A 26,954-nucleotide genomic window follows, 5' to 3' on the forward strand; every position below is an offset into this window, starting at 1 on the left:
ACACCATAGTCGAGGATTATTTCCACGATTTTTGCTTCTTTTTGTTTTTTGGTATTGCGTTTTTCGGAAGAGTTTCGGAAGACACGGTTCTCGGTTGACCCGAATTCGGATAACTGGGTTTTACATAATCACCATTTTTTATTTTTTGCAGAAATATATACCTATTTAACATTTATTAGTAAACCTAAGGTCATTGTTTTTGAAAGAGATACCGAGTGAATATGCTTATGAAACCAAAATTTTTCAGTAACTGGCCTTAGGAAGACTCTCGGGCTCTCTCCTTGTACCAATCAGCAACTGCGGTACAGACTACGACAGAGGAAACAAGGTTTCGTTACAGCTCATTCTACAGGCGTTCATGTTCAGACACACTTGTAACGTCAGCTATTTCTGAACTGACACACAGTACAGAATTATCTACGTCGGCTGGCATCGGCGTTTGCAATAAATCGCCGAAAATCCCGCGCGTCCACACGGCGGAGTTCCGGCCTACTGAATATTGGCGTCTTCCCGTCTTCATTTGCGAATAATTTTGCCAGTCTTCGGGTTTGCCGTACATCTCACGAAGTAAATTGATACCTTACGTGAAAATACCGTCGCTTAACGAGCAGTGGCTCCCTTCATTATTTAGATCGTTATTTCCGTCTCTGACGCTTTGTTAGCGTTTTTTAAGCCTAGTTGCCAACACAGCCCGTAGTAGACTTGCTGCACGCTAAATTCGTGTCCTGATGTGAAATATCCTTTGCGTGAGGGTAGTCTGTCGCCGCAGTAGAGCTTTGCGGGGATGTGTTGCACGCAAGGCGTCTGCGCAGCCGCCACTCCTGGGGCGCTGGCGTTGACAGAACACCGTCGACACCAAATGTCTCCACTTTTCCTTGTCGTAATTCAGTCACACTCACTAGGCTTTATTTAAAATAGAAAATAAAAAATTGAAATAATTAATCGTAAAGATAAGCGGTTGTGTAAAATCAATGTCCCACAAACTATTGCCAGAACAATTATGATTAATCGATTAACTGCGATTAATGGTCCATCGCTAATTTCTACGGATGTCTCCCGCAGCAGAGATGTGTCAGTACTTCCGCCAGCGTCCCGCTATCCAGGTAACAAGGTGACAAGGCCCTCGGTTGCACGTGTTGCCAGTTCAACGCTGCTACCGTGGCCTGGGAGCTGTAAGTACTGTTGTAACTTACGTTCTGTAAATACAAGTGTTGCGTATGTGAACTCTTTTGCAGATAACCGCAGTTTCTCGCTATCTGCCTGTGACCCACTTATCCTGTAGTCATACCTCGGTTTTACACCTCGTCAGGTCCACAATTTTGCACTTCCTAAGAGCTTTAAGAGCTACTGCAGTCGCCAGTGTTCGCACCAGGTTTTTGTCTATTCGTGGAGTACACGGATATTACTGCAACTTTTACCGGATACAATTTACACGCCGGTTACTGTACCGGCTGCGAAAAGTCCGAGATTGCCACTGAGACTGTCCATTAAGCCTTTACGTACGAAAAGGATTTATTTCGATCTGGTGAAAGGTCTGTCACGGTAAGTCGTTGAAGGCTTAACGTACTGCCCTTTTCATAGACGAATGCGTTTTGATCAGTATCTCTCATGTGCAATTTTATACAGTTCTTCAGAACTTTCTTTACAGAAAAAGTGAATACCGTAGAGGGTCCCTCCCATAAGGAACAGTCATATCCTGTACATATGTACACAGCACTTGGTGATAAATTATTTTTCTAAAACTGAGTCAAAGTTACTCCTCACGATCGTGTCCAGAGCTATATATTTCGAGTTCATCATCGAGATACACCACTTCTTCCTGTTTGTCTAGTTTACAGAACTTGCTATAACATAGTGCTCTGTTCTTTGGTAATCGTTGTCGATTCAACTGCCTCACTGTCAGAGATGGGGCTCGTGACGTGACGGCAATCAGAAACAAGTTCGACTGCGCTTCAAAAACTTTTTTCATTCAGTATCACCTAGACGCATTCTTAAGAAAACACTTCCCTATGAGACATCTAACCCGGTTGGCGTCTAGATCGAAATTTTCCTGGTACGCATGACGCAGAACCTTATAACAAACCGACAGTGATGTGTAAACACTGAAATAACGTCTCGTATTCCCCGTGGGACTCTTAATAGGGTCGTAGCCGTACGAAATCGATTTGCTTTGGAAACACTCTTGCGACCCGTCGTAGAATATTGCTGAAGCGTATGAGGTCCACGCCGAATAGTAAATACTGAACGCCGCAGCAAAGGCGACAGGTCAGACGAGAGCGTCACAGAAACTTCGAGCGGCCGCAGTCTCACAAAAGTCCAGCTGCGTGTCGCTATCGTAGAGGCAGTGAAAGAAAGATTAGACCAAGTGCAGCGCGCACGTCGCCACTTAACCTGCCATTGGACACGCTCTAATACGACAGCTATACGCGTCGACGTTACTAGGATTTTTTTTTTTCCGGGACTATATTTTCTGTACTGACTGCATGTACGAAGCTTAACGAAGTTTGAGATGACTCATGTTGGCCATTTATATAAAGAAATAAGTTTAGCATTTTTTTAATGTAAAACATCACATGCAGATTTTGTATGGTATTTATAAATGTAGGTTCACTTGTAACGATGTTCTACACTGGAGAAACGTTGTAAACAGCACCTATTTAGCGAATGGTCAATAGGGCAGTATAACATCTTTGAGACGACGACACGCTACAGTAGAGGGATGTGTCACTATGAGTAACATCCGATTACTTGACCCTTTAGATTTTTTATGAATTGATTAATCTACCGATTAGTTGCGTCTTAATAATCAATTATCAGATTAACTGCTATTTTCCTCCTTCATTTTTGGGTTATAAGGCATTTCCCTAAAAGTATTTTCTTTTAATAAAAAGGTTTGTTCTACAAAAAAGATAGTCAAGCTAACTCTCTCTTTGCAACTAGCAATAATTATACAGTGTTATGAAACATGTAATCACCACTTTTATTTTAGCAGAAACATATACATATTCAACATTTATTACTAAAGCTAACTAACAGCGTTGTTTTCAACACAGATATTGTGTCACGGTTTTAACTGAGGGCGTATATATACACAACAACTTGGAAGGTGGACGCAACAATGGTTGCTGATCGAACTTGACTGGCGTACAAGCAAGAGAGGGGGGGGGGGAGGGGAGGGAGAGAGAGAGAGAGAGAGAGAGAGAGAGAACAGACGAAGAGTGGCAGTGCTGAGATGTGACGGCTGAACGCGGAACCGGAAAAGTTTTTACTTATTTTCTTATTGCGCTTTCAGCTCACTGGTTCGCGCACCTCGTGTCGAACAGCAGGTATCAACTATGGTTTAAATTACGTCAAAAGTATCGTAATTGGGTGAAACCTCATCATAGACACGTTCATGTTCGAGCACATTTGTTAAGTTATTTATTTCGTTATCGGCACACAATACGAGACTTGGCCGTTCACTTAAAGGCAGACCTGTTACATCGCAAATGCCGGCAGCAATCGTAAACGAAGCACTCGCCAAGGAATGTTCCGACATCTGCCGGTGTGCACGACGGGTACCAGCGGTCAGTCTACCAGTAGAGCTGTAGAGGGCAAGTCAGCACTGAACAGGCTTTAAAAGCTTGGAAACAGCTAAAACATTTAATCCCAATAATTTTTCATAATGTGGTCATTCAGTCAAGATGTGTCAGTGCCAAAACAAAGCAGTAGGCTTTTACCATAAATACTGACCCTTTGACAATGTGTCTAATAGTGTGTTTTAAATACGACAGTATGCCATCTTAGGCACTGTATAACATTAAAACACTTGAAAATGGCACTTTGAAGCCGAAATCATGATCGTGTAAATGTAACACTGCAAATAAAAAAGTCTAATGGCGGTACTGGCTTTAAAGAAGTTTAATCCTAAGATTAGTAAAATTAATTGACGTAAAAAAACGTCGGTATACCCACAGTCGATTACCAGGTTCATTACGATTAATCGATTGATTGCAATTAATCGCCTATCCCTGCAACAACAGGAACGGCCCAGCTGCGAGTACGAGTTGACGTGTGGTGAGGCAGAGGCAGGGATCCGCGAACCTCGCCGTCGCCAGGGTGGCTTGCGTGCAGCCACAGCACAGGGCTGTCTGCTGAGAGGTCGCACAAATGGCAGCAGCCTTTGCAGTAGTTGCAGTGGCTTACAATCTGAATGACTGACTGGCCTGGCCTTGTAAAATCAACAAAAACAGCCTTGCTGTGCTGCTACTGCGAACGACTAAAAGCAAGGGGAACTGTATTGGGTTGTTTGTTTGTCTGTGGGGAAGAGACCAAACAGCGAGGTCATCGGTGTCATCGGATTAGGGGAGGATGTCGGCCGTGCCCTTGCAAAGGTACCATCCCGGCATTTGCCTGGATCGATTTAGGGAAATCACGGAAAACCTAAATCAGGATGGCCGGACGCGGGATTGAACCGTCGTCCTCCCGAATGCGAGTCCAGTGTGCTAACCACTGCGCCACCTCGCTCGGTCAAGGGGAACTACGGCCGTAATTTTTCTATGGTATGCTTAAATGGTGATGAAGTAAAATATTCCGGAAGTAAAACGGGCGTGGAATGTTAGATCCCTTAACCGGGCAGGTATGTCATAAAATTTAAAAAGGTAAATAGATACGATGAAATTAGAAGTAGTGGGAATTAGTGAAGTTCGGTGACAGGATGAACAGGACAGGGCGGATGAATACAGGGTTATGAGTACAAGATCAAATAGGGGTCATGCTGCAGAGGGATTAATAATGAATAAGAAAACAGCAATGTGGTTAAGCAACTGTGAACAGAATAGCGAGGGAATCATCGTAGGCAACAGACACGAAGCCCACACCTACCACAGCACTGAACGTTTGTAAGCCAATTAGCTCCGATGATGATGATGAAATTGCGGAAATATGCGATGGGATAACAGAAATAATCAGATGGTTAAGGCTGACGAAATTTACTTCTGAGGAGCGACTGCTATTCCATAGTAGGAAAAGGAAGAGAAGGAAAAATAGGTGAATATGGACTGGGGGAAAGGAAAGAAACAGGAAGCCGCCTGATAGAATTTCGCACAGAGCGTAATTTAATCATTCCTACGATTTGGTTTAAGAACAATGGCATAATTTAATCATCGCTAACATTTGGTTTAAGAACCACGAAAGAGGACTGTATACCTGGAAGAGACCTGGAGACACTGGAAGCTTTCAGACTGATTATGTAATAGAAAGACAGAGATTTCGGAACCATATTTTAAATTGTAAGACTTTCCGAGGGCAGATGTAGATTCTGGCCACAATTTATTGCTTATGAACTGTAAACTAACACTAAATAAATTTCTCAAAGGTATGAAATTAAGGAGATGGGACCTGAATAAGTTGAAACAACCAGAGGTTGTTGATAATTGGAGAGGGGGAAGTAAGCGACAGTTGACTGCAACCGTGGAAAAGAATACAGTAGGACACGAATGCGTACGATGTAATAGTGAAGGCAGCACAGGATTAAATAGGTAAAAAGGCAAGGCCAATTAGAAAGCCTTGGATAACACAGGAGATATCGAAATTAACTGACGAAAGGAGTAAATATAAAAACGCAGCAAATGAAGCAGGCGAAATGCAATAGAAACATCTAAAAAATGAAATTGACACGAAGTGCAAAACAGTTAAGCAGGAATGGCTAGAGGACAAATATAAGGATTCAAAAGGATGTTTCTCTAGTGGAAAGATAGATACTGCCTACGGGAAAACTAAAAAGGTCTCTGAAGAAAAGAGAAGCAGCGGCACGAACATGAAGAGCTCAGATGGAGGAGGAGACAGATTTGAAGGCAATATTGTGGGAGTAGGTGAAGATGAGATGGGAGAGAAGAATTCGACAGAGCACTGAAAGATCCAAGTCGAAAAAAGGCTCCGTCAGGGAGTAAACGACATTCCGTCAGAACTACTGACAGCCCTGGAGAGTCAGTCATGACCAAAGCTCTTCCACCTGCTGTACAAGATGTATGACAAAGGCGAAATACCCTCAGAATTCAAGAAGAATGTAATAATTCCCATTCCAGAGGAACTTTGTGCTGACAGGCGTGAATATTACCGGTTTAATAAGTCATAGTTCAAAAATACTAACACGAATTCCTTACAGAAGAATAGAAAAATTGGTAGAAGCTGACTTTGGGGAAGTTCAGTTTGGATTCCGGAGAAATGCAGGAACTCACGAGACAACATTGACCCAATTACTTAGAAGAAATGTTAAGGAAAGGCAAAAGCACGTTTATAGCATTTGTAAACATAGAGAAAGCTTTTGACAATATTGACTGGAATACTCTCTTTACAATTCTGAAGGTATTAGGGATGAAATATAGGGAGCCGAAGGCCATTTACAACTTGTCCAGAAACGAGACCGCAATTATAACAGTCGAGGGCGATGAAAGGGAGGAGTGAGTGAGAATGGAGTGAGACCGGGTTGTTGCCTATTCCTGGCGTTAATCAATCTGTACATTGAGCAAGCAGTAAAGGAAACAAAAGAAAAGTGTGGAGCAAGAATTAAAGTTCAGTGATAAGGAATCAAAACTTTGAGGTTTGCCGACGACGCTGCAATTCTGTCAAGAGACGGCCAAGGCCCTGGAAGGGCAGTTGAACAGAATGGACAGTGTCTTGAAAGGAGGGTATAAGATGAACATCGACAAAAGCGGAAAAGGATAATGCAATGCAGTCGAATTAAATCTGATGATGCTGAGGAAATTAGATCAGGAAAAGAGACACTTAAAGTTGTAGATCAGTTTTGCTATTTGGGCAGCAAAATAACTGATGGTGGTGAATTAGTGAGGATAAAATGTAGAATGGCAATGGCGAGAAAAGCGTTTCTGAAGAAGAGGAATTTGTTAACATCAGATATAGACCTAAGTGTTAGGATGTCTTTTCTGAAGGTATTTGTCTGGACTGTAGCTGTGTAGTGAAATATAGACGAAACTGCAAACTTTTGCACTGTGATGCTACAGAATACTGAAGATTAGAAGTGTAGATCACGTAACTAATGAGGAGGTACTGAATAGAATTAGGAGACAAAAATTTGTTGCAAAACTTGATTACAATAAGGTATCGATCGATTTGACACATTCTGAGACATCTAGGGATCACCAATTTGGTACTGGAGGAAAGTGTGGGGCTGCGGGTAAAAATCGTAGATGGAGACCGAGAGATAAATACAGTACGCAGCTTCAGAAGGATGGAGGTGGCAGTAGTTATTCGGCGGCGACGAGGCTCGTAGCGGGAAGAATACAAGCACGGAGAGCTGCATCGCGCTCAAGGTCACAATAACAATGCGACGTGCTGCTGAGCACGTGAGGGGTGGGCACGGATTTGTTCGTTAACGAAGCAAGAGGCGCTGCAAAATCTTTTTACGCGTCGACAGATTTTGTAACCTGCTGGAAGCTACTATACCTTATTTAGGTTCGATTCAGTTTTGTAGGCTGACGACTCACAAACTCGGTACTCATTACAAGCGAAAATATGGTGCTTTAAATGAACTTAACCTGCGTCTTTGTTTGCGTGTAATATTTTACCTGAGACTAAAATGTATTACTCCATACTGAATTGTAATCACATAGCTACCCGCTCAAAATAATATTGCATAGTTGCATTGCACCTTACAAGCTGTACAGTGCAATTAGAACTTTTTTTTTCGCCCCTACATTGCACTGTTGTAATTAATTGAGCATAGAAATCGAATACCACTCATTGTGCTGATACGAATGTCAGATCACGTTGAGTAAGTCGGTGTTGTGAATCGGCGCTGCAAAGACTTGAGCCCAGTACAGTTACAGGTGTGTGAAAAAGTTTTAAAATTCCTTTTTTTTATTTTGGTACGTATTTTGTGTAGTTCTATAACGACGATTTTTCTGTCTGGGTCGGCATATGAGGCTCGCACTGGATAGAGTAGCTCGGAGAGCGTACGTGGAACACAGTTTACGACAGCTCGTACGGTCGGTTCTGAGGTAAACGACAACACTGAGAGCGTAACAGAAATGAGTTTATACAGTAGCAGCATCGTCTCGAGCCACAACAACAACCGAATCGAAATCAGAAACGTAGATCAGGCAGGGTCGAACGTCGAACTGTGGGAAGGCGCACAGCAGAGGGCTCGGCGGACTGGGAGCAGCTTGGACCGCGTCGCTCCTGCCGAGTCCGACGGTCAGGGCCACAGTCTGTCTGGGTGAGAACTAGTAGAATGGAGTGTGTGTCGCTCCACTCCGACCCGAGTAGTGGCGGTAGCTGACTACGTGTGGTTTTGCAGCAGCTCTCTCGCCTGCTGCTCATCGGTGAGGCCTCTTTGAAAGGTCGGATTAATAAAAGGCACAGAAAAGAAACGAGCGACAGCGTTCAGCGTAGTCGAGGCGAGAGCAGGCGTGCGTCGCGTAATACGGTAAGCGTACTTTCCGGTTCAAATGGCTCTGAGCACTATGGGACTTAACATCTCTGGTCATCAGTCCCCTAGAACTTAGAACTGGCTCTGAGCACTATGGGACTTAACATCTATGGTCATCAGTCCCCTAGAACTTAGAACTACTTAAACCTAACTAACCTAAGGACATCACACACATCCGTGCCCGAGGCACGATTCGAAGCGTCTAGAACCGCACGGCCACACCGGCCGGCGTACTTTCCGGGAAGAGTCGGCAACGTATTACTGGCTTCCACACGTGTCGGGAAATGACCACGATGAGAAAATGGGAGTTTTATAGAGAGCCGTTGTTTGCAGGACGGTGCAGGCGCGACGCAGGCTGGACGGTGTACTCACGCTGCGCGGCCTGCTGCTGGGGCGTGACGTCGGCGGGCGTGAGCAGCCCGTCGTCCGAGCTGGAGGAGTAGCCGGCCGAGCCGAAGGAGGAGCCGGACAGCCGGTACTGCTGGCCCTGCTGCTGCTGCTGCTGCTGCGCGTGGTACTGGTCGGGCACCGCGGGCGGCGCCACCTTCTTCACCTGCGGCGCCGGCTTGGGCGGCCGGCTCATACCGCCCACTGCCAACAGAACAACGTCGCTGCGTCACACGGCGCTCTGCTCCGCACAAGCGACGGCGACAACAGCGCAACAACTACAACGTGCACACAAAAATGATGTATTTCAGTGGATAGAGCGTATCAGCAACTTTCTATTCATAATATGAGCGGTGGCATAGCCAGTGCATGCCTGTGTGTGTGTGTGAGCGCCAGAACGTGTAAACAATGCGTCTAGTCCACACCGTTGCACAGAACTGGTCTGCACCTGCAGATAGGCAACACTTGCCAAGTGGGCTGCCGTCGCTGCGCCTTCCCGCCGCAGACGCGACCTCTTCTGGCCCTACGTCACAAACGCTGCACAGACTCCACACCTGCAATGTGAGCGCAGACTGCCCTGTCCGCTGACGTCTGTCTGAACTGCTGAGACCTGTAGAGAGGAGTGAGTACGTAATATTTCGAAAACGAACCCAGATGATATGAACTGTACGTTTACTACATCGACACAGTAAGTGGTGATGATATATTGCTGGGTCGAAGATCGGTATCCAGCTCTAATATACGAGGTGCCGTCCTCAGTGGCACAGCAGTGTAATTGAGTAAGAGTGTTTCCGTTTTTGGCGGTCTGTAGGCTACTTTGCAAGGTTTAATTGTTGGTGCACATGCTGCTGCTTGAACGTAAAGGTACTGTGGCTTATGTTCTGACATACGTTAGTGGGAAGTACTCAAACTACTATTCACGTAAAAAAGCAAAAAAAAATACGTATATCTAGTCGTAATGGAAGGATAGATTGGACACGGTGAATTCCGATTTCAATGCACTGAGGAGTATATCCGAATGTAAGTGGTGATAGATTCATTTCGAGAACACAGCTGCACAATATGGCAATGCGAGTGTTCAGTTGGACCCGCTATAGTGTACAAGCAGGATGGGCAATACGGCTGTAACAATACGTCCCCTCATCGGCACCCGTAAGTGTACTCTCACATGTTCCTCGTTCTATCGACACTGATGTCGATTACAGTACACGAACCCACGTCGGTGATCTCTTTCCGAGCATTGCGTCTGTGGGTGCGGTATTCGTTATCGCATAGTACCGGACGCCTGTCCTTCGTAACACTTGTTTGAGAAAATCTTGGCAGGATGCAGCACCTTCCAGAAGCGCTGACTCGAAGACTATGTCGACAATTTCCTAAGGCTGAGGAGAATCGAGACATATAGCCTGTGTGAGTGTAGGTAACGCATAACTTCTGTAGATATACCATAACTTTTTCGGGCATTGTACAGATAACTGCACTGTTTGTGTAAAATGTGTATATATGGTAGTGTAATGTTATTGTGGCTTATTTCTTACACAACCAGAGAAAAAGAGTGTGTGTCCTATCGTGATGGACACACAGATTCACCACAACGATAACCGTGAGGGTACGAGAGACATTTTTACGTGGAAAATTATGTGTGCCATACATACTGAGATTCATTCCACAACCACAGCCGTCAATAGGAGACATTACATGTACATCGATCGGTGTCAGACTGAAGCAGCAATCGTAATATTTAGTTGTTGTTACACTGGTAAATATGTTCCTGGCTCCCAATATTATTGTGATGATCTGTAGACAACTTTTGCGGGGTTTAACTGCCAGTGCAATATGGCGATGTGTACAAAATAGTTTTTGCCACTGAAAGTGTCATCTGCAGAAAACAATGGCGGACAGTGCTCCCACACTGGCAGCAGCAGCAATTTGGCGGGTAAATTCAGTGACAGACGGGCTGTCCCGTTAGGATTGGTACGAAGAATGCACCCTGTGCTATTCTGGGAAGCATTCAAACATCTCTCTCGTCACTGGACCCGCACCGCAGTTATGCATCATCGTGCCAGCAAAGGCGCCCAGCTGAACACGTATTTCGAAAGGAATTTCGCGAGCGTCGTGTACGAAAGAGATGCCACTGGCTCATGTTTGTGGGACCCGAACGGACACCTACGCAGAGTCGGCGGCGTTGGCGTCGGGCGTCGATTGGCGGGATGTGTTTTTTATTAGCGACCTTTTGTTTAAACAATATTCCATCGATTTCACCGACCAATAGGATGCTGCAAATTGAAAAGAAACTGCCGCATACAAGTGAAGAATATCGAATTAATTAATTTGCATAAATTTTTTATATCAAAGTGGTGTTAGCGGTACAAAAGTTTACGGAAGGGTGTGCTTAAGTGGGTGACATGGAGCAGAACAGGATGTTAAGTACAGAACACTACGTCAATTTTCATAATTTTTATGTAAAACGCAGTGAATAGTTTAAGGGGGTGGGTCACAAAGAAGAATGCGCGAGAAATGGCATTCAAAGGCATGTAGAATTCGAAAAGTGTACCAGAAAATGGTGGGAGGACATAACTAATTACCTGATTTGGTATCACAGGCGGTACAATAGTTTAAGAAAATGGGGGTAACGTGGAAAACCACTTAATAGAAGTATAGGTTAAGTGCCGACAAGGGGTCGAACATTAGATTATGCAACATGTTTGCCCCATGTAATTACTTCTTACAGGACCGTTTCCAAACAGCAGAGAATGATGAGCAAGAGAAATTCAGCTCCCACAAACCGATTTCACAAACAATATAGCTTTGAATTTCCTGTTATGAGATATCACTCTGCACCGATTTCCATATATTCCGTACACAGCAATCGATTTCTGGACAAATTTTTTAACTAAATACATAAACTATATTCCATTCACTGCCATAAATAAGCACGTAAGATTCTATACACTGACTTAAGTGCTTAAACAATATTCCACACACTGCAACCGAATTCCCTCCAAATGACCGATCGACTGAGTCTTTTCCTGCCAATTTCTGGGAGAGAGGTTGGGAGGAGAGGGGGTTTACCATAGGGGGAGACGTTAATTAATTGATCAATTTAATTAAGTAATGAATCAAAGAGTGAGTGGGGCTATCCAATAACTCAGACATGAAAGTGCACCTGTAGCAGTGAGGTGAGAGGTTTCCTGAGGGGGCATGGGAGCAATACGTAGAGTGCTTCTCAAACAAAAGGAAGGATCCTTTTAGCAGAACAATAGGTCAATGGGAGGATAACCATAGGTTAAGCACGTGTCAATCAAAATAGTCAATACGTTTGGCCCTGAGTGCATACCTGCCCCTGATGTAGGCAACCCTAACTAACAAAATGGACTGGTGTCCCCCTTGTCCCCCTACTGATGCTTGTACAGCTGTTAGGTTACAATTGGGAAGAAAACAGTAGGAAACATCCATTTATCAGATAAACACATTTGTTTGTATAACACATAAAGCATTACATGTTTACATTGTTCCAAAATAAAAAAGAGCCCAGCATACTATTAGTACAGAACAGTACTGATCCAGTACAATGGCGTCTGTATTTGGCGACGACAAACGTTATCACATACACTCTACCTACGAAGTGTGTTCTGGTGCACACTCTCCAGCCCACCCGGTGTCTCTTCAGTTTCTAGTGCAGTGGGCAGAACTCTTCTGTCAAACTCAGGTGAGACCGGCTGATCGTCTTACGTACTGCACGTCATCCTGTCTACCCTACTGCGTGCCGGGGTAAGCAACTGTGGGACTCTTCTCTTTCCCTGAGCAGGCGTGGACGCATTACGCATCTGATTTGAAACTGCCGTACAATGGGAACGGTACGTTACCGGACACGGCTTCGTGTTCAATATACTATGTACTCACTTCGCTCTACAGGTCCTAGAAGTTTGTAATGGGAACTTCTGAACATCTTATATATTAAATGAATTAAGGGCTCCACATTTCCCAAGTTTTTCATGTACTCAATGTCAAAAAGAACTGCACACTCAAAGTTTTACAGTATTTACACGAGAAAAAACAAACATTGTTTTATCTGATAAAAATATCACAGATGCACCATTTTCCGGCTAGAGGTCCACTGTTGTAAATGAGTGACTTTGCAGCAACATTTCAAAAAATCTAAATCAATGTTCATGACGCGGCAGTTTGGACACCGTTGTCGAAGGTGAATTACGTGAGAGCTTCGGTGAACCCCAAGCGGAGAAGCGACGCACGTGTGACATTTTAGTGTCTCTTTGTATCTCGTCTAAACACTCTGAGTTACTGCGTGCGCGGCTGCGTCCACACCGCGTGTGTGGCCGCCGGCGACACGGGGCAGCCGCTGCCCTTCTCTCACTCTGCCCTTGTGTATTTACTGCCAATGTTAAGAATAATTTACAGTTTAGTATTCCAGCGGACGCCCAAGTGCAAATAAGGCATAAGGATCGATCGACGGAGTTTTGTTTGGATTGGGCGACATCTCGGTCATTACCACCACAACTATTCATCTACCGTGCTGGTACCGTTGGACAATATTACACGATTCAGACGTACAAGTGCAGGTGCACATCCAGCTGCTAAACAGTATATGAAGACTACGCGTTGTTTAAACACCTTATAAGAGTAAAAAAAATCAAAAGTGCAAAGAAAAATCTAAACTATATTCACCATTTATGGGTGTGTATTAGTCTGAAACACCTAAAGACATAAAAGTATTCCAATTGTTGGTAATTGAGTAAGAGTCCACATAAGACGCAAACCTTTAAACGTTGTTGCACAGGTAGGAACAGGTGGTAGGCACATGCCGGCTCTCTTTTCTGTGTGTAATTCAATTAGCCGATACGTGGCGCACATAAGCCGACACGACACAAGCAGAGCCGTCCATTATCTGTTGTAGTGGGGCGGCGGGCTTTGGGCGAGGGGTCTCGCATAGTTCCTTGAGAGTCGAAGCTATTGGAAAACCGCGTTTACTGATCGCTTTACAACGCTACCTAGCTCGGGGAGTATTGGCTGTATGCGAAGACGTCGGTTCGGCTCTTGTCACTAGTTTTCACGGAGCAGGCCTCGCAGCCGTGTAAGAGCACAGGGAATGACGACGATTCTAGCGAGCGCCTCTTCCTCGGTTTGGATATTGCTCGTTTCTCCCACATCTGATTTTAACAGTCCCATCCCGGCTCTCCGAAACACGATCGTCGTTTTGTTTCTTTGTCACTCTCTCCTGTGTAACTCACGAACGATCGCAGGTACACAGAATCGTCCACCGCCTCCAGATGCTGTAAGCATCCCACAACGTGGATTTGTTCCACACCTCGGCGATTAACAACCACTTGCTTTTTTTTTTTTAATTTCCTTCACGTTTATCTCTAGACCGAAACATAAAAGGTGTGGAGAGCAGATCGCTTAGCATCTACTCACATTGCTAAATGAATGACCGCCGCCGTGTTACCGGGGCGCAGTGCACACAGCGAGGACTTCCAACTAGCACCACCACCTAGTCGTATTCTCGCCGATCACTAACATATCGCTATGCTCAAAATGGGATTCTTCGACTCTTTTATGCTCGAGAGGTAGCGACGGATTTGTTTTTGCGGTACCTCAGTCACCGCCGAATGTGAATGGCGCTTCCTGAAAACGCTACAATTCAGAAAGACCTGGAGTCGATGGACGAAGTGGAGACTGGCAGTTGAGATGTAGGCGGTAACGTCCGTTATCGTCTGATTACGCGACTGTCGAATAATTAGTGGAAAAAGCCACACGTGTTTAATACTTACCAGTAAGCGTACAGAGCGATTTAAAGTGGGACGATCGCATAAAATCGACGGCAGCGAGAGCAGGTATAGTCAATGGCAGCCGCTATAAGACAGTCGTCGTGGCTCACTGTACGGTATACTGTCAGAATTCAGAGCGTACGTTCCAATACTCTCCTTCCCGCTACCGACATCTCGCGACCAGTCCGACGAGGTAAAACTGTAGAGATGTGAGCCAGCACCGGGCATGTGAGGGCCGTTGCTTAACGATCTGCTCGTCACGAATCGTCGACAGAATCAGCAAAAAGAACCGAAGACGTCGCATCATTCTTCACCGACGCAGTGCCAGCTATCGACAGTACGTAAAACAATTTGTTGACAGAGATAAATGTGGAATTAACGTATCGTCGCTCCTACCACGGCACTTGCTGCCTGACGATTTCATTTTGTTCCCTAAACATACTGAGTTCGCGGCGACTTTGATCGACCCGTTAAGCTGACGAATCTTTCTAAAATCAGTTTTTAAAGACCCTCCCACCATCAGAGCGGAGAAAATGCTACCTGTACGAACTTCCTTGTGTCTAATTTTTTCGATTGTCTTCGTAAGAAGTGGAAAAATTAAAAACGTCCACTCGTGGCAGCAGTCGCCGTTACCGCTGACGCTCAGCACGCGCGCCTCACTGCAAACGCACACGCGACGGGCTGCCACGCGTGTTCACGTCACCCCGTAGAGAGCGGTCCATTCGGCGAGCTTTTCACAGAGCGGTCAGCACACGCCCCGCAGGTCAAACGGTGTCGGATGCGCGGCGGCGAAGCACAACGCGCGCACCAGTCCGCCCGTCCGATTCTGGAAGCGACGCTGTAAAGAGAGTGGGACAGAGTGTGTGGAAGGGGGGGGGGGGGGGCAGCCGGCCTCTCCCACCCGGCGCCCGCTGACTGCCGAGTGTGGCTCCGCGGAGGTCACTTCTGGGTCCGGAGAAACGTACAAACACGCGACCCAAAACTCACAATACGTGTACATTTGCAGCATTCGTAGATCCAGAGAAAGCTTTTCCTAATGTTAACTGGAATAAAATTTTTGAAATTCTTAAAGCAGCAGAAATTAATCAGAGCGACAAGTTATCCGCAGCTGGTGCAGAAACCACACTGTACTTGCAAGGGCATCGAAGGGAAAGACGTGAGACACGGTTGTAAACTACCCTCCCCCCTCCAACCACATGTTACTTGACGGCATTGATCAGTCAGTAAAAGAATTTGGAAAACGAATTACTCTTCACAGGCAAATAATAAAAACAGTGAGTCTTTTGCAGTTTTTGCAAGCAGGTAATTATTTGGTCTTTAGGCGATGTTTCTACAAATTCCCTATTTGTCTTCGTCACGTGTCGAGCCCAGATTTCATCGCTCGCTATTCGGAGTCCAGTAAAGTTATCTTCAGTTGAAACTTCCGGGCTGAGAGGCCGTGGTCGATGTATAAAATTTCCACCTGACGTTTCGTCTCCATCTGCGGGAGACATCTTCTGAGGTCGTCCGGCTACTGCCACTGAGGTTCCATGTACTCTCGCATTTATAGAGCGCACAGAGGGCACCACCATTCGTCACGTGATGCCGACGGTATGCCTATCTTTGAAAGACGTCGTCATTCTCGATTAAGATTAATCGATTGTCATTCTGCTGGCGCAACGTCGACATCCATATTTTGTCCGATTTCAAAACTTCCTCTTTTCTATTAAAATTGGCCGGCCGGTGTGGCCGTGCGGTTCTAGGCGCTTTAGTCTGGAACCGCGTGACCACTAAGGTCGCAGGTTCGAATCCTGCCTCGGGCATGGATGTGTGTGGTGTCCTTAGGTTAGTTAGGTTTAAGTAGTTCTAAGTTCTAGGGGACTGATGACCACAGATATTAAGTCCCATAGTGCTCAGAGCCATTTGAACCATATTAAAATTGTTATGGTGTTTGTGAATTTCTATTTAGTGAAGATGATAACCGTGTACGAACTGTCTCTTCACCGTCTACAATTGTCTGAAGCTGTAGCTACTTTTGGAGAAAAAAGAAAGAAAATGCGTTGGTAATCAGCTGAGAAATGAAATATCTCTGCACCATCGAAAGGTAAAGCGGAACAGCGACACCCTTAAAAAGCTTATTAATGTGTGTGTTTTCTGGGAAAACAAGAGCTGACCTGAAACTTCCTGGCAGATTAAAACTGTGTGCCCGACCGAGACTCGAACTCGGGACCTTTGCCTTTCGCGGGCAAGTGCTCTACCAACTGAGCTACCGAAGCACGACTCACGCCCGGTACCCACAGCTTTACTTCTGCCAGTACCTCGTCTCCTACCTTCCAAACTTTACAGAAGCTCTCCTGCGAACCTGAAAGAAAGGATATTGCGGAGACATGGCTTAGGCACAGCCTGGGGGATGTTTCCAGAATGAAATTTTCACTCTGCAGCGAGGTGTGCGCTGATATGAAACTTCCTGGCAGATTAAAACTGTGTGCCCGACCGAGACTCGAACTCGGGACCTTTGCCTTTCGCGGGCAAGTGCTCTACCAACTGAGCTACCGAAGCACGACTCACGCCCGGTAGCGCATTACTTCTTGGAAGGTAGGAGACGAGGTACTGGCAGAAGTAAAGCTGTGGGTACCGGGCGTGAGTCGTGCTTCGGTAGCTCAGTTGGTAGAGCACTTGCCCGCGAAAGGCAAAGGTCCCGAGTTCGAGTCTCGGTCGGGCACACAGTTTTAATCTGCCAGGAAGTTTCATATCAGCGCACACTCCGCTGCAGAGTGAAAATCTCATTCTGAAGAGCTGACCTATCGCTGACATGATGGAACAACGTCTGTTAATCAAGAAAATTAATTACAGTTATTGAACTAAACTGCAGAATGTGATCCTCATTTGGTAGAGCACATAGAAGTATCTCCTGTGTTTACAGGAATTTCTAATCGAATTCCAAATGATCTAATACAAGCTATAGGTTCAACTGTTTCATCACCTATAAAGCGGGAAATTGTGGGCGTTTGTTTTGTAGCCGTCGCAGCTGACGGCACCTCAGCAGTATTGGGACAACGTATGTATCAGGTCACTCTGCAATGTTGCCAGATGTATCCAAGATGGCGTCGTGTAGACTTGGCAACATCGCATGATGCCATCCAAGATGGTGGCCGTGACGTCATTCAAGATGGCTGATTTTGGCGAGAAAGTGCCACACTCCCCTCACCCGGAAAAATGGCGCGAAGTTCAAATTCCGACCCAATAATGCACCACACTTGGATTATCTCTACTGAGCAAAGAAAATGGCTGGAAGAAAGGTCACTTCGGCTAACCTAAGTCGCCCGACCGCCACATCCTCCTACGAACTGGCGCCAAGTTTGAATTCTTACAGAATAATACATCATACAACAGTTATCTCTACTAAGCAAAGAAAATTCCTGGAAGATATCTCACTAACCTCCTCTAACCTAAGTCAACCGACCGCCACTTCATCCTACGAACTTGCGCCAACTTCGAATTCTGGTGGGACGATAGATCACTCGGGGTTCGCTGCTGGTGCGAAAGAAAGGACACTTGTACTAACCTCAGTCGACTCCTCCACCTAAGGATTCGTCGGAAAAAAGGACTTGTCTCTATTATTTAACCAATTTCATGCAGGTGTGTTCGCTACTGCGTCTGGACTCCAAATAGCTTAGTTCAGTTCGTCGCCACAAGATGGCGCTACCGTGACGACAGGTGGTGACGAAAGTACCGTTATTTGAGATGGCTGCATACGCTTTCTTCACCGTGTGCTCTAGGACACACACGGCCACTGCACGGTCCCAAGATAGTCTGCTCTCTCTCTCGCGTTCATAACTGCATACGTGTCGCATCAGCAGCCCGCAAGCACGCGACCTCTGACGCCACAGCCTCCAGCCTGCACCTTCACACTCGTGCCGGAGATAGTCTTCTGTTAATATCCTCACTAAAGTAACATCCATATCGCTCATCTAACATATCAATTACCTAAGTACTTCATTCCATTCCAATTTTAATGTACCACTTCGATATTCAATGAACAAATGGGACATTTCAAATTTTCCCACTAGGGGTGCAGTGTTACTTCACGACTTACCACACCTCACCCCTAGAATGTTGCTCTCCTATTGGCTACTCCAATAGTCACTTGAGTCTACGTCACTGAACCACAACCCAACCCACCCCCACTCTGCTCCTATACTCGGCGCAGTACGTGCGTGTGTGTGTCGTCAGTGTACTTCCGTTCAACATGAAGCATGCAGGCAGCACCAACCGACAGCAGCGACAGCGCCAGTTGACTGCTGCACCCTTTAAGTGGTCGCTCTTGTTCTACACAGATTTTCTTCCATACTCGATATTATACTCAGACTTTTTCATCTTTCTAGATGACATCCCGCAAATGCTGTAAGAGCTTGATCAGCAGCTAGAGTTCGAGATGGCTCAAGCACTGCTCGAATGTAAGTACAATAGTAATAAAAACGTAGTTCTTAGATGAAATAATTTCCTGTAATATATAATCGTTTTCCAACTGTCTAGATTGAGCTTTCTTAGACATATTCTTTTCTTTTCCTTCTAGATGACGATCATTCCACGCTTACGGAGGGGTGCACCGAGGACGGCATGCGAGGCGGGGGTGAAATGGCGGCCGCTGCAGAAAGCCGTTAAATTATGGAGCTCGATCTGCCTGAGTGGGTGGGAGACCTGACTGAATGTGGCAATTAATTGCTCAAACCGTTGAGCCAGACTGGAGAAGGTGAACAGTTTTGAATATTATCATTACAGCAAATAATTACCATTATTTAGTCTTATTGTTATTAATATTCATTTCTCTTTTAAATCTACATCATTAAACTCATATTTTTCTTATTTATGTTACAGGCATATGCCATATACCTAGAGAGGTGGTTTCGGGGACAGGAATCCGGCACACAGAGCCACAGAGACATGCTCCGCCTCGTGTAGCGCCCATCAGAGCAGCGTGAGAGACAGAAGAAGCCGCAGCGCCTCCCCACGGGCAATGCAGTCGGCAGGAGAGGAAGGACAGCACGACCGACAGTCTGCCAGCCCACCGGCCAGTAGCGGGGGCATCGCAGACCAGGGGCCGTCGCCGCAGCCCGGTCCAACCAGTCAGCTATCAGCGCCTCCACCAAAAGGATTTGATTGCCCTCGCAAAGTTTGGTCAACTCTTAATCGCATCAGAACCAACTGTGGGAGATGCGCCGACTCCTTACACAGATGGGGTGAACTTCCTTCGGCCGCTTGCGACTGTGGCGCTGAGAGACAGACGGTCAAACACATAGTGCAGGAATGTCCACTAAGGGCATACGAGGGTGACCCACAGGATTTCCTAATGGCGACCCAAGAGGCAATCGACTATAAGCTGGACGTCTGCTCGTGATTGCTCTTCTGTGAGTGTAAATTTACAATTGGCGGTGTTCTTATATACAAACTGTTATTTATTGCTCTGTTTATACATATGTGATTTTTCTTAAATCGTGTTGTTCCTGTAATTTTTACTGTGATGTTATGAGCCATACGCTAAATAAATAAATAAATAAATGAGCGCCTCCAGCTCCTCCTCAGGCACTTCACCCCCACCGCCAACGCAAGGTTCGTGTGCCTACCCGCATACACCTCCCTCTAGATGACGCACCATCGCCAACCCCATCTTCGACCGGCTGGACCCCTAGTTGTAGTGCCAATAGTAATAGTGATTATCCTGTGGCTAGTGGTAGAGCTCTCCCCTGTCCTATTCATACTCAATTGGATGAGAACATTGGCGTAGTGACCTCCCTAGAATACTCAGCAGTTGCTAGGGCTTTTGAGGGCGCATCTCTTTCACCAGGATTGAGAATCCGGGAGGGAGGTACCGCGACCCTGTCCAGTTTTTAGAGGCGTGCCTGCCTGTCTTGGAGACTGACCTCTTCAAAGTCCTAGAGGATCCTAGATTTAACGCCATTAACTGCAGTACAATATTATGCTGCGAATTGAGTCCCCCCCCCCCCCCCTAAACATCAAAGTGACGCAGAGACAACGAGTCTGCACTATATATGGGGTGATAATGACGTTATTTCTCGGAGCACGTCCATTGCTGAGTGGTATCGAGAATCCACCTCGAGTGCTATTATAGCCCGATTTTCCGAGATGGAAGTACGCGGGTCCGCTAAAGCGCTCAGCTGCATACCACACCTCGATATCCATATACGTGTCTATGATCCAATAAATGTAGGGTCCAGTTATATTAAACGCCCTAAGGATATTGAGAACAAGCGGGCATGCATTGATGTCCAAAATAGAAAAGATCAAGTTTGCTTTGCATGGTCAGTCCTAGCTTATAAGAGAAACTACAATTACAAAGATAATCCTAGATCTCCAGGCAGTTACAAAGTCAGTGATGTTAAGACATATTAAAACTTTGACGGTATAGAGTCCCCCGTCAAGATCCAGGACATAGCTAAATTTGAGGTGCAGAATACCGCAATATCGGTTCACGTTTATGGCCTGGAGAAGAAGAAGAAGATGAAGAAGAAGAATAACGACAAGTCAGCTGAGCAAGACAAGCACAGCGTTGTCGGTGCCCTCCGTTTCTCAAAATTGGCAGGTGTGCGAGAGCTGCATGTCAACATGCTGCTCTTCTCTGAAGGTGATAATTATCACTATGTCTGGATCAGAGATAAGTCCATCTCCTTTGTTCCCAGTTAAGTAACAAGCGATGTAAACAGCACATTTGTTTAAGGCAGGGGCGGGCAAACGTTGCACGCGGCTCATGAGCACACAGCGCTGCACGTGTGCTGCTCGCGTGCAATCGTCGAACGGAGCAGTGGCGACAGCCGGCAGGTTGCCGCAGAGTAGTTCCAGGCTAAGCTGCGGACGTTGAAGCGAAGTGACCACTACGTAGTGAATTTCAGTAACCGGAAAATGCAGAGTGAATCAAGGAAACGGAGAATTGGAGATTTGCTATCTTTTAAAAAGGAATGGGAGAATCATTCTTTCTCTGTGCAAAAACGTGAAAATTGGAAATGTGTAATATGTGTCAGTATTCTCGCTGGTCAGCGGAAGTTTAATATTGAACGCCATTATAATAAATTAAAGTATGTTGCCGTTCTTAGTGCAATAAAAGAGGAATTTCTCAAGCGATTTGGGGATATATCTTGTAAGTAGGCTGTTTAGGTTTTTTTTATTGGTAACGCCACCTGTGTATGAAAACCACTGGCTGTGCTGTGTGCAGTCTGTGGCTGCTTTGCATTGTTGTAATACTCGCCATTGTATTGTTAGGCAGCTGGCTGTGAACAGCGCGTAGCGTTGCGCAGTTGGAGGTGAGCCGCCAGCAGTGGTGGATGTGGGGAGAGAGATGGCGGAGTTTTGTAATTTGTCATGAACTGCTATATATATATATGATGATATGAAGGTAAATACATTGTTTGTTCTCTATTAATAGCTTTCATTTGCTAACTATCCCTATCAGTAGTTAGTGCCTTCCATAGTTTGAATCTTTTATTTACACTCCTGGAAATTGAAATAAGAACACCGTGAATTCATTGTCCCAGGAAGGGGAAACTTTATTGACACATTCCTGGGGTCAGATACATCACATGATCACACTGACAGAACCACAGTCACATAGACACAGGCAACAGTGCATGCACAATGTCGGCACGAGTACAGTGTATATCCACCTTTCGCTGTAATGCAGGCTGCTATTCTCCCATGGAGACGATCGTAGAGATGCTGGATGTAGTCCTGTGGAACGGCTTGCCATGCCATTTCCACCTGGCGCCTCAGTTGGACCAGCGTTCGTGCTGGACGTGCAGACCGCGTGAGAAGACGCTTCATCCAGTCCCAAACATGCTCAATGGGGGACAGATCCGGAGATCTTGCTGGCCAGGGTAGTTGACTTACACCTTCTAGAGCACGTTGGGTGGCACGGGATACATGCGGACGTGCATTGTCCTGTTGGAACAGCAAGTTCCCTTGCCGGTCTAGGAATGGTAGAACGATGGGTTCGATGACGGTTTGGATGTACCGTGCACTATTCAGTGTCCCCTCGACGATCACCAGTGGTGTACGGCCAGTGTAGGAGATCGCTCCCCACACCATGATGCCGGGTGTTGGCCCTGTGTGCCTCGGTCGTATGCAGTCCTGATTGTGGCGCTCACCTGCACGGCGCCAAACACGCATACGACCATCATTGGCACCAAGGCAGAAGCTACTCTCATCGCTGAAGACGACACGTCTCCATTCGTCCCTCCATTCACGCCTGTCGCGACACCACTGGAGGCGGGCTGCACGATGTTGGGGCGTGAGCGGAAGACGGCCTAACGGTGTGCGGGACCGTAGCCCAGCTTCATGGAGACGGTTGCGAATGGTCCTCGCCGATACCCCAGGAGCAACAGTGTCCCTAATTTGCTGGGAAGTGGCGGTGCGGTCCCCTACGGCACTGCGTAGGATCCTACGGTCTTGGCGTGCATCCGTGCGTCGCTGCGGTCCAGTCCCAGGTCGACGGGCACGTGCCCCTTCCGCCGACCACTGGCGACAACATCGATGTACTGTGGAGACCTCATACCCCACGTGTTGAGCAATTCGGCGGTACGTCCACCCGGCCTCCCGCATGCCCACTATACGCCCTCGCTCAAAGTCCGTCAACTGCACATACGGTTCACGTCCACGCTGTCGCGGCATGCTACCAGTGTTAAAGACTGCGATGGAGCTCCGTATGCCACGGCAAACTGGCTGACACTGACGGCGGCGGTGCACAAATGCTGCGCAGCTAGCGCCATTCGACGGCCAACACCGCGGTTCCTGGTGTGTCCGCTGTGCCGTGCGTGTGATCATTGCTTGTACAGCCCTCTCGCAGTGTCCGGAGCAAGTATGGTGGGTCTGACAAACCGGTGTCAATGTGTTCTTTTTTCCATTTCCAGGAGTGTAGCTGGCAGTAGCTTGAGCAGCGAAGATTTTTGTGAGGTAAGTGATTTGTGAAAGGTATAGTTTAATGTTAGTCAGGGCCATTCTTTTGTAGGGAATTTTGAAAGTCAGATTGCGTTGCGCTAAAAAAATATTGTGTGTCAGTTTAAGCACAGTCTTGTGTAAATTTGTTCAAAGGGGACGTTTCATATGGCGACCCTGCCAGGATTCGAACCTGGAATCTTCTGATTTTTTTCTTGTAGTTTGTGTAATTAGTGTAGCTTTTGTTTATTGCCAGCGTGTAATTATAGAGAGAATTTCCTTTGTAGTTGCAGTCTTTCATTGTTGTACAGTAAAACAGTTGTGGCATGCATGTAGATTTGCACCAAGTATTTCGCAGCTGCAATTAACTAGATATTATTTTCAGTGTTATGTTAATGTGTTCTCTTATTTTTGCTCTTCAAATTGTGCTTTTCTGTGTTATCGTGAAATATTGTGACAATAATGGCGTGTGAAAAACGTAATAGTAGGCTCCAAACTAAATTGAGAAATGACAGTGAAGACGAAAGCAGTGTGTTAGCGCCGCAGAGTAATGAATTAACTAATGTTCAAAGTAGTAATTTGGTAATTGCGCATAGGGAAATGGAGCGGGCGGCAAACAATGGTGTAGATAGTAAAACAATTAGAGAACAGGGTAGCATTATCGATCGATCGGTCGGCAATAGCTCGGCTCAGGAATCCGAAATGACACGACACGATCTCGCAAATACTGTAGACTCAGGTTTTGGGTCCTCACCGTTTTCTCAAATGAGTCAAGACACATTTTCTGCTTGTCAAAATGTGAATGTTGCCGGTGCAAATTCACTGCCGAAAAGCACTGAGGAACATGTTTCAGACACCAGTGCATTGTTATTACAATTAATGCAACAAATGGGACAAAAGCTTGAAAAGTTAGACACAATTGAACAAAATCAGAGACAAACACAGCAAAAGTTAGACACAATGGAACAAAATCTTCAAAAGTTAGACACCACACTTGAACAAACACGTGAAGATTTAACTACTGAGTTACATAACATTGAATCGAAATGTCAAAAAGTCTGTAATGACGTAAAAACACAAATTTGTGAGCATTTTCAACCTATTTTTTCGCGGCATGAAAATACATTACAGAATCACGAAGCAGCCATAAAAAAACTGCAAACTATTGTTCATGAAAATCATGAGACCTTGCAAGCTAAATTTGACTCAGTTGCATCTACCGATTCGGTTACGCAACTTGCAAAAACTCAGGACAACTTAAAGGACACAGTAGATACTCTGAAACTTGGTTCAGAAAAACACACTGAGGAAATAAGTACACTATCGGATAAAGTAGCCGAACTTTCAGATCAGTTCACTAACTTATCTACAAAGGTAGATGATGATCTGAATGACACAACACCTGTAGCCTTCACTGACACTGAAGAGTATGAACAATTTAGAAAATTCAAACAAAATCAGAATCAAATAAATACGCAACACCAAAGAGAAATCCGCGAAGTACAAGATCAGCTGACACAGGTAATTCAAGAATTACGTATTTCAGAGGACACTCGCGCTCCAACACGGGAAGAGGGACTTAGAAATACAGAAAAGACGCAAAATAATAACACAGGGCATTTCGGAAGTTATGAAAGAAATTGGCAATGTGCACCGAATTTTGAGATGGAACCGCCGAAACGACGTAACAATGACCGATATGCGACTCGCCGACATGATGACTTTGACTATAAGCTTTTTATTACTACACCTAAATTCAAAACATTTAAGAATTCTGGCAATGACATTCATCCACAAGCATGGCTCCATCAATTCTCTCATTGTTTTCCTCCCAACTGGTCATTAGAGCACAGATTAGAATTTATGTGTGGCTACTTAGAGAATGAACCAGCTGTAAGAATGCGATCGGTCATTCACGATTGCCACAGTGAAGGAGAATTTTACCATGCCTTCCTCTCAGCGTATTGGTCTCAAGCTACACAAGACCGAGTAAAACATAGCATCATAATGATGAAACATTTCGAACAATCTGAATTTTCCAGTCTTGTGAAATATTTTGAAGACATGTTACACAAGAATCAGTATCTTTCAAACCCATACAGCCCCTCAGAACTCATCCGCATTTGCTTAATCAAACTGCCTGAACATTTACGACATATTATTTTGGCAGGACGTTGCAAAGACGACATTGAAGCATTTCAAGGACTCTTACAAGAACTGGAAATTGACACTGACAATCGCGGAACGAACGAGCACAACAATTACAGATCACATCCGTCGCAATTCCGCGATGAAATAAATAATAACTGGACGCGACAAGGCTATTCTCACAACACAAATCGTGACCGAAACAGACACCACCCGTATAACAACCGTTGGCAGAGTAGTAATAATTACAGGGAAAGATCACCTCTCCGCGGTAATGACTATCACAGAGACAATCAGAGGAACAGACAATATGGGAACCAAAACAGTTATTATTACGGGAGACAGAATAACTTTAGACGCAACGGTCCACCGTGCAGTGATAATTCAGGGAGAAATTCTCCACCACTTAACCGACAAGAAAGAAACTATGGAATCTACCGACATGACGACAGGCGATATGATCGTAACGACAGACCTGAATTGCATCAGAATTGGCGGGATTTAAACAGGGCAGGGCCCTCTCGGCAAGGCGAATTTGTAGAAGTTAGGTCTCCTAATCCCAATAACGGCGCGCGCCAACAAAGAGACAGACAATGACTCGCACAGCAGGCAGCCGCGTGCGCCCGCTGGCTCCGAGAAAAATAACATAAGACGCTAGCCTTGAGAAAAATTTTAGCATTCTTTACCGATGTATAAAACATGACAATTTCTTTTCAGTTGAAAGTCTGCGTACTAGGAAGAGTAAAGGTTTACACCACATTTCACATGTAAAACCGTTTATTGAGAGATGATCTGCTTTTTAACTTAGTCTTTGCCATAAAATTTTTCACTTTACATTACTAGTATGCTTGTCAGATTTAGAATCTGTTAACATGCAACAATGTTTGAAGTTAAACATCCAGTCAAGAACCAAGGGAACATTTTTAAACAGAAATTACGAATGTATTGTTATAGTGAACAGACGACACAGTGTTGTATTTGTACATTCTTGCTTGTTAGCTGCACGATTACGTAACGACTATCAGGCTTAAATACTTAGGACACATACTGGTACTGCTAATGAGATTTTAATGCAACATTTTGGTTTACTTGAAAATACATTCTGGTTTTAAAGTACTTTCTGTGAGATACCAGATGATACAGTGGTTAGTTTACGTGACAGCTACACGATTTTATCACGACGCTACTAATGAGTAACAGTTTACAATGTTGCTTTTGAGGTGTTTCTGTTTTATATTTGCACAGTTTTCTGAATTCTTTTGGAAAGAAAAACATGTTTTATTAGT

At 45.3% G+C, this 26,954-nt stretch overlaps 1 protein-coding gene across 6 annotated transcripts in view; it reads right to left on the minus strand.

The window, feature by feature from the left end:
- The window catches only part of LOC126237526 (caskin-2), a 445,207-nt gene that overhangs the window by 74,561 nt on the left and 343,692 nt on the right, over positions 1-26,954 (minus strand). For all 6 annotated transcript variants that reach the window (XM_049947703.1, XM_049947701.1, XM_049947702.1 and 3 more), the window contains one exon: positions 8,801-9,019. In XM_049947703.1, coding sequence (XP_049803660.1) covers positions 8,801-9,019 — 219 coding nt within the window. The remainder of the gene's footprint in view (positions 1-8,800; positions 9,020-26,954) is intronic.

This window comes from Schistocerca nitens, chromosome 2 (assembly GCF_023898315.1).
Source record: "Schistocerca nitens isolate TAMUIC-IGC-003100 chromosome 2, iqSchNite1.1, whole genome shotgun sequence".
NCBI lineage: Eukaryota > Metazoa > Arthropoda > Insecta > Orthoptera > Acrididae > Schistocerca > Schistocerca nitens.